The 8811-nt window shown below is 41.7% G+C and overlaps 1 protein-coding gene across 1 annotated transcript; it reads right to left on the bottom strand.

The window, feature by feature from the left end:
* LOC134438546 (putative sodium-coupled neutral amino acid transporter 8) lies at positions 1 to 8274 on the bottom strand. Its single transcript, XM_063188127.1, has 10 exons — positions 7936 to 8274; positions 5944 to 6142; positions 3516 to 3672; positions 3309 to 3413; positions 2894 to 2951; positions 2214 to 2328; positions 1713 to 1860; positions 1189 to 1388; positions 466 to 517; positions 1 to 202 (listed from the first exon to the last, which is right to left on the bottom strand). Exons 1-10 carry the CDS (start codon positions 8131 to 8133, stop codon positions 100 to 102), a joined length of 1335 nt encoding a protein of 444 aa, XP_063044197.1. The 5' UTR covers positions 8134 to 8274; the 3' UTR covers positions 1 to 99.
* Positions 8275 to 8811: the final 537 nt, after the last annotated feature.

An 8811-nucleotide genomic window follows, 5' to 3' on the forward strand; every position in this document is an offset into this window, starting at 1 on the left:
GTGCATAGTCTGCATACCACTGTACAGACCATTTTTGGCTTGTGATGATGGCATTTCAGTAGTCTCAACTGCTAGTAGTGTAGTGGTGGTTAGGTACAATCAAAACTTGTGCAACAGCTCCATTACGGCAATGGTGGTACTCTGACCAAAGATGAAGACTCCCACAACCACGGTGACCACTCCCCACACGGTCAACAGGAGCCTGTTAAAACGTAGAAGATTTGTATTGTCAATGATGATTTTGATGATTATTATTAGTAGTAGTACCGGTAGTACTGTAGGAGTAGTAGGAATACTGTCTATGTCCATGTATGAGTAGTGTCTATGTCTATACTGTCTATGTCCTTACCAAGAAACGCAATTTCAAATTCTTTGTATGACCAGTGCATGTAAAGAAATTGACAATAAACTTGACTTGACTTGACTTGAGTAGTAGTAGTATTCAAATCATAGTATTGTGCTCACCTAGTTCTGGATGACACTGGCTCTGTCTGCATGGTGAAGATTAGACACAGACCTGCATAAAAAAATGGAAAAAGGAGACAGAAAGGGTGAGAGTAATGTGAAGTAAAATAGGGCATCATATAGCATCCCTATCCCAACTTGTAATATTTCTTGAGTCAAAACCTAGCTCGTCTTTCAACTGTAGTATACAGAATATCACCATAACAAGACATTGGAGGTGTACAAAATGACAATTTGTTCTAGGGTTAGATTTTTCCTACACAGTGCGTAAGACATTGATTTGATCCCTAGTTAGGGCACTGTGGCAGCCTGGCAAGCCAGGCAGGAGTAGTATGTAGTCTGGCACCGTTTGGTTCTACTCGGAAAAGCTGTGGAACCAAAGGTTGGCGTTCACATCATCAACTGTACTTTTATATGGACTGCATTTAGCGCCGCTTTCCACTCCTTCGAGCAATCAGCACTACATTATATGCCTCACATTGACCTATTCACACTCAAATTGACAAGGCAGTGGCTCTCCCTAATGACTCACAAGATTTAAAAAAAAAAAAAAAACATATTTTCAGACACAGAGTTGAGATTGTTGTAGGTTTCACATCCTTTAGGATTCCAAGGGTGCAGTACCAAACCAATTCACAAAGGAAAACATGTTTAGCGCCTGTAGGAGTGTTCGGGTAGCAGTCTACTAAGCTAGCTCTGCACTGCAAGGGCATCGTCTCTTACCAGGGAAGATGAAGATGAAGAAGGCACTGATGCCTCCGATGACACTGATGACCTCGCTCATGTCGGGGACGTAGATGGCGATGAGCAGTGTCACAGCCACCCACAGTACCGTCAGGATCACACGGCAGCGCTGCTCAAAGGAGTCCGTCACAATGGCCGTGCGGTCACGGTAGCGGATCAGCAGAGACAGAATCACAGACCTGCGGACCAGTACATTACATTACATTACATTACAGATTGCATTTCATTAGCAGACACTTTTATCAAAAGACTCAAACAAGGACATAATCAGTAGCATACCATGAGTGCGACAGTACAGTGTACAGTCCTAGCGGGGCTAGTGCATTTCTGTATGTGTGTGTGTGTGTGTGTGTGTGTGTGTGTGTGTGTGTGTGTGTGTGGGTGCGTGGATGCAAATCAAAGTCACAAGACACAAAAGTTATAATAACACATGGTTGTGCTGGCATGGGGGGTTTCTGAAAGAAACGAAAGAAATGAAAAGAATTGTGTGGTGTGTACTTTACCTGCCCAACAGCAGAATAATGGGATAGATGGTGATGATGGAGAAGCCAAAGAGCAGCCGAGCGATGATCATTGTGACATCATTTCCAGGATATGACATCAGAATATCAGATGCCACCACCCGCCCGAATGTCATGAAGCCAAAAACACCTGCATCACAGTGTTTGAAGACACACTGTGAAAAAAGGCACAAGCCCTACAAACGTTTTCAGAGCCTACATCACAATGTTCACTGGAGAAAAAGTAGCCTTCACCATAGATGCAAAACTAGAAGAAGACTGGTCTTAGGGACATGGTCAGAAGTAGGCACAACTTATATTATCACTGTGTTATAGCCAGAATGACAATGACAGTTGTCATGTGTTAGTGAAGGTCTGCAATGTTGTAAAGCTTTTGTCAGTTAACACTGAATGACTCTACTGGCTAGACTGTGTTCTCAAAGACCACACAAATTCAACATGTGCATGGAAGAGGAACAGGAGTCTTTGTACAATCTGACTTACCAGTGAGAGTGTAGATCAGGAGACAAAAGAGCATAGAGACGACGGAAATGAATATCCAGTGAGAGAGTTTCTTGTTTTCCATACTGCTGTAGATGGCGATACAAGCTTCATGGCACTACAGACAAATACATATGTTGGGGTCTTTCAGACTTACACACATCCATTATACAGCTCTTTTAACAAACAGGGTGAACCAGACAGTTCAAAAGCACAAAAATCTGATGCATAGGTTTCAAATCCCAGATGTGCCACAGCCATTTGATCACTGGTGCATGATTATATTAGGTGAATTGTATCAGTGCTCATATTTTGAGGGCTCTATTGTTATTAGTATTAGTATTATTGGGCAGTCGTGGGTAAGTGGTTAGGGCATCAGAATTGTAGCCCAAAGGTTGCCGGTTTGACTCCTGACCCACCAGGTTTTTTGGGGGGCGCAATTACCCAGTGTTCTCCCCTATCCTCCTCCATGATTGAGGTACCCTGAGCATGGTACCGTCCCGCCGCACTGCTCCTTCGGCTGCCATTGGGCTGCCCCCTTGCACAGGTGAGGCATAAATGCAATTACGTAGTGTGCAGTGTTCACTTGTGTGCTGTGGATTGCTGTGTCACAATGACAATGGGAGTTGGAGTTCCCCAGTTGGGCTTTCATGGCTTTCACTAGTATTATGGCTTTCACCCACCTGAAACCCAAAGCAGATGGTAGGAACCACACTGAACATGGACGCCCACGATGCCAACCTAACAACAGGAGAGAGAAACAGTGTCAGAAACCCCAGGAACTTACGTTACTAACTTTGAGCCTCGTAAATGGATGGAAAGTAATGATTTATAATGATGGGTACTTCAGTGCTGACAGACTCCGAGCAAAAGACCAATTTTAGCATCGGCTAACTAGCGCTGGAATTCTGAATGCAGTGGACGTATGGAGGTGAGGTATGTGGAAAAAGTTAGCGCTCAACATCATGTTTTTACACTATTTAAGCCATTTCACACCGGATTTCCCCTTTATTTATGCTCAAATAACATCACATTATGTAGAGAGTAGCCTATTTCCTTTGAACATAAAACTGATGTTAAGAGCTATGTAGTCTTTACCCTTCGCTGTGTTCAGGCTCCAGATCGGCAGAGTGGTCTTCTGCCACGTAGTACTTCACTATGACGGCCACTGCCAGGTATGTGGCAGCCAGGGTCCCTAGAACACTGAACACATACAGACAGATCAGATAGTTGTACAGTACAGGAACCGTACAATAGTATTTGTGTACAGGAATAACATACTTATTGTTCCTTCATCATACCAACCTGGTGTATTTCTGGATGCTAATCTCCTTAGGGATGGACAGGGGTAGGATGATGAGCAGACACATGACGAAGAGCACAAAGCGATGATCGCTGTACCAGTTGTATGGCATCTCCTCTTCCGTCAGGCCAGTAATCGTCTCGTACATAGATATGCATACTGCAAACACAGATGTTTGTTTATCCGTTACACACACACGGAGCACACACGTGTGCGCACGCACGCACACACACGCGCACACACACACACAGACACACACACACACACACTAAGGTATACTTGTCATGCATGCAGTGTGTTATTATCAATAGCTCAGAATGTTTGGTTCATCAGCTTTACAATGTTCTTATCTCTTATGTATTAGAGAACTTTTTTGAATTTCTTCTAAAAAAATGCAGTTATTGTGAGACAGGTAAATGGAAGTCAACCACATACTGTATATCCAATTTTCAGTGTTAGGAATAACTAGTTACAAAAGTAATTAATTACTGGAATGCATTACTTTTTGTAACTAAGTATGTAACTAAGTATCTAAGTATGTAAGGCATTACAGGGGGGAAAAGCTGTAATATATACTAGTTACAAATGGTAGTAACTTAAGTTACAATTCATTGTACTGTAACTTGGATTTGAATGGTGTTCAGTGTGGTGGGTCAGAAAGAAGCTGTTCCTGAACCTGCTACTTTTTAGTCTGCATGCTGCCGAAACACCTCCTGTGGGGAGGTGAAATAGTCATGACTCATAAACTTGATTTAAACTGTAAATTGCGAGATCCATATTAAGGTGTTTTGGAGAGGGTAACTAAAGTAATGCAAAAGTAGTGTAATGCCTTACATTTGAAATATACTAACCCCAACTCCGATGAAGTTGGGACGTTTGGTAAACAGTGAATTAAATCAAAATGCTATCATTTTCAAAACATTCAATCTATTCATTAGATGGAGAATAGTGAAAAGACAACATATTAAGTGTTAAAACCGAGAAAAAACATTATTTTGGGGGGCATATGTACTCATTTCTAATTTGATAAACCCAACACGTCTCAAATAAGTTGGGACGGGGATTAGTGAAATTCAGTAAACATCCAAATAAGATAAAATAACAAAGAAGAACATTTCAAAATGAATTGTACTGACGGACAATATAGGTGTCCAGGTATAAGATCATCACAGAGAGGCTGAGTCACTCAGAATTAAAGATGCAAAGGGAATAATTACCATAGTTATTACATACATTTTTGAATTCCCTTTGATTTACCACGATTGAGTGTACATAAGACATATTTTTGTTACTAAAATCATTGTATAGGTTCATGACATCATGAAATATATATTGGCTGTAGTCTCACTCTAATTCCTGGAGTGCTAGAGCTATTGAAAATTGACCATATTAAGAATGCTTAATGCGTGCAAATGATACAGGGGTGTAACATTCTCCTAAGCACCTGAGCTCACTTGAAATAAACCCAGAAGACATGGGAAACTGTCCTTTGCTTACAGAAGTCAGCAGAAGTTGTAGAAGTCCATTCTTTTTGACAATAATAGAGCTTTGCACATCCTGTGCTACAGTGAAAATGGACCATCCAACTTGTGTTAGTGCTAACTTCAAAAGTCAGCCTCCATGATGGCATGCGGGTGCAGTAGTGCATTGGTTAAGATGTTCTCACTCATCTGTAGAGTTCAATACAGTGCTGAATGGTATAAATGGGTTTTAAACAGCATGAAAAGCCACTCATGCATTATATTTTGAAGGGATATCTTCGATTACTGCCACATAGTAAGGTCAAATTGCATTCTCTACTATGTTTTAACAGTTTGGCTCCATCATAAGGACCAGCAGGTGATAAAATGGTTGGCTTTTGGTCAAGACCTGTCACACTGTAAGCACTACAGAAAGGAAAACATTGCAAAACATGACAAGGAATACACCCACCATTTAAGCTGGTGAAATCATGTCCAAGATAGTAGTTAACACTGTTTTTTATGTAATATCATCTCATCGGTTAATGTATTTAACTGTTAAGTGTTGTCTTTTGTTTTGTTTTTAGTCTTCCTCGACATTTGCTGCCATTTATTGTCCCCGTCCCAACTCTTTTGAGACGTGTTGGATTTATCAAATTAGAAATGAGTACATATGTCCCCCAAAAGAATATTTTTTCTCGGTTTTAACACTTAATATGTTGTCTTTTCACTATTCTCCATCTAATGAATAGATTGAATGTTTTGAAAATGATAGCATTTTGATTTAATTCACTGTTTACCAAACGTCCCAACTTCATCGGAGTTGGGGTTAGTAATATTGTAGTGTAAGGGATTATTTTGAAAAGACAGTAACATGTAATCAGTAATGCATTACTGTTTTTGAATAACTTTCCCACAACACTGCCAATTATAAAGGTGTTGCTGAAACAATGAAAACAAGTCAACTGACATTTCTCCAGCTGATCCTGCACCACCACCAGGAAGGCCACGGAGATCATGAAGAGGTTGAAGCAGAAGCAGACCTCACACAGCTGGCCGATGCGGCGGCCACACACCTCGCGCACCACATCCTGGTACGTGTCCTGCCGGCTCACCGACGAGGAGAAACCCAGAATCACCAAGCCACTGATCAGGAAGATCAGAGACACCTACACACCGCAAAGAACGTAACATAACATAACATAACATAACATAACATAACATCACATCACATCACATCACATAACATAACATAACATACAGTTTGTAGTATGACATGACATGACATGACATGACATGACATGACATGACATGACATGAAATTACATAAGATACGATCAGATCAGATAAGATAACATAACATAAATAACATAACATAACACTATCACATCCGCAGACAAGGAAAATCAAAGACACAGCCAGTACGCACATACAGTAGCGTAACATAGCAGGTTAACACACTCAAAAAAATAAAAAATGCTGCTGATCAGGAACATTTCAGCGACAGTACATCCCAGAACACAGCATGTTAAATAATATCACTCCTACTGATCAGGAAATTAGACACCTCCTACACCACATAACACATGAGATGGCAGCATGTTAATGCAAGATCTCATCCTCTCATCAGGACAATCAGAGACACTACCACCACAGCTAATAGCATTGCATTACACACAACATTAAGTAAGGATTTTAAGACCAGCTTTTCCCTGAGTCCACAGCTGCACATGTAGCCTATGCACTTGTGACTGCGTGGTCCCTACTCTTACACCATAGTGAAAGTTGCTGACTCGTGCTTGGTCTCAGTTCAAACAGTTATGACACAGCATACTTGAAGGAGGCAAGAGGAATGTCAGTGGTACAAGTTAACCAATTACTGCTGAACATGAGCAAAACCCTGTGACAGAACAGACTTTGTACTGAGGTGTCCCTTATTTTTCCATCAGACAGTTGGCATCCCTTGTTACAGAAACTGTCTGTAGAGTGTAACAATTGTCATTAGATTTACACAGTGCAACACAGCCCACAACCAGATAGCAATAGAATCTCTATTGTCTACCTTCAACCGATTGTCCACATCTGCAAGGGCCAACAATGCCAAATGGATATTGTGTTATTCCACATGGCATCATATCACAGTCAGTGGTTGACTTTTGGCTTTAAAATACTTTTTCGTATTTTGAAACATGTCTGGATCCGCACCATCCTCCCTGCAAAGAGTGGTGGTTAAAACTGACCAAAGTGCTTATGTTGCTTTGACATTGCACTATGCGAACCTTCAACACGGTACTTCAACAGGCGCAACAAGTGATGGGACTCAGGACTGTCACTCACATCATCCTCCTTTTTGTTACAGCTCAAATGTGTCATGTCCCACACACAGGGAAGCTGACGGGGGACAAAAGGGGTCATTTGTTCTCCCGGGCTTAAGAAGAGAGGGGCCCAAAATGGACTTTCCATTACTTTGTATGTATTGGATGGGGGGCCCTTTCAGATGACTTTGTCCTGGGCCCAGCAAAAGCTGTCAGCGGTCCTGCCCACACATCTACAGTATGTATTCATCCATTTCACAATCATAATGCAATCCCACTGTACTGTAATACCATCAATGTTTAAAATACTTTGTACGAGCAGTACACAGCATTGGAAAAAAATCGTGATATGCCATGAATGCCATACAATTCTGTGAGTAGCCTGCATCACAAACACTTACAAAGAACAAATAGGCCTACTGAATACATGTGTCAAGGACAAGGTTGTAGGTTAAGATCAGCTAGTGTTTAAAATGATTTCACCCCCTGTAATAAAATATCACATTGTCTTTAAAAAAAAAAAAAAAATCCCTGGCCTCAGTTGGACTGTCTGCACCAGAAGTAGCCTATTAACGCATAGCCCAATAGCGCACAACGCTACAACAATATCATTTGTGTGGAGGCTGTGATCTCTGTCGTCTTCTCACCATTTCCACACTGAGGGCCATATTTATTCCGCCCGCTTTCTCGAAGGCCCACGGGAAGTTGAGGAGCCCGGCGCCCAGAGCAGACTTCAGCATAATGAAAATGGCTCCCATGGAACCCAGACGGGGGACATCGGATCCTCGCGCTGGTTTGGACAGCAAACTCATGCTGCGAATACTCTCACGAGCTAATTCCTCCATTTCTCAGCTGTTATGTTGGTGAAATCGTAAACTTCTGAAGGCGTCCTTCTCTCTCCGGGATGGAGAGGTAAATAAAACCTCCTTTCACTTTAGGAGAAGAGGATGCGTCTCGTGCGTTTGACATTATATACCTTAATTAGTCGTCAGGCGCGAGTTGAGAAAAATCAACAAAGGAATGTGACGTCTGATGAAGACATTTAGTAGAGACTTGCTAAAGGTGCGTCAGGAATGCTCCGCAAACAGTATGGTGGCGCACCATGCACGCGTCCTACAGGTGTGAGTCGCGTGCTGAAATGTTGCACGGTATCATACAAACTTTCATCTGAATAAACCTGTTAGCCCTGTGTTTTAGCCATTTACTGTAAGTGAATGTTGGCCTATCGTCGAATGTCGATTCCATCAGTCTACTGTGTTAGTTTTCCATGGTTCGAGGCAATAAAACCAACAAGTTAAAAAAGAGAAGTAGTAGTCACTGACTGTAAGAGCAGATCTAGTTCATGATAGCCTATCAGCTATTAGGGGTCAGCTCTATGTTCCCACAACCCATGGGTCCCACAGCGTATTCCTGCTGCTCCAATGTTTTTTTTTTTAAAAGAAATTATTCAAATATAGGCTCTATGTTCCACAACTCCATGTTCCCACATTATTGAGTTAACTAAGAGAACATGCATTTCTCCC

The sequence above is a fragment of the Engraulis encrasicolus genome, chromosome 22 (genome assembly GCF_034702125.1).
Source record: "Engraulis encrasicolus isolate BLACKSEA-1 chromosome 22, IST_EnEncr_1.0, whole genome shotgun sequence".
Classification (NCBI taxonomy): Eukaryota; Metazoa; Chordata; class Actinopteri; order Clupeiformes; family Engraulidae; genus Engraulis; species Engraulis encrasicolus.

Excerpts from the sequence above, each read along its gene's own strand:
- LOC134438546 (XM_063188127.1), bottom strand. The coding sequence starts at position 8,133 with ATGGAGGAATTAGCTCGTGAGAGTATTCGCAGCATGAGTTTGCTGTCC. Across the intron at positions 3,673-5,943 it reads GCAGGATCAGCTGGAGAAAT|TATGCATATCTATGTACGAG; the intron begins GTCAGTTGACTT and ends CTGTGTTTGCAG. Across the intron at positions 203-465 it reads CCAGTGTCATCCAGAACTAG|GCTCCTGTTGACCGTGTGGG; the intron begins GTGAGCACAATA and ends ACGTTTTAACAG.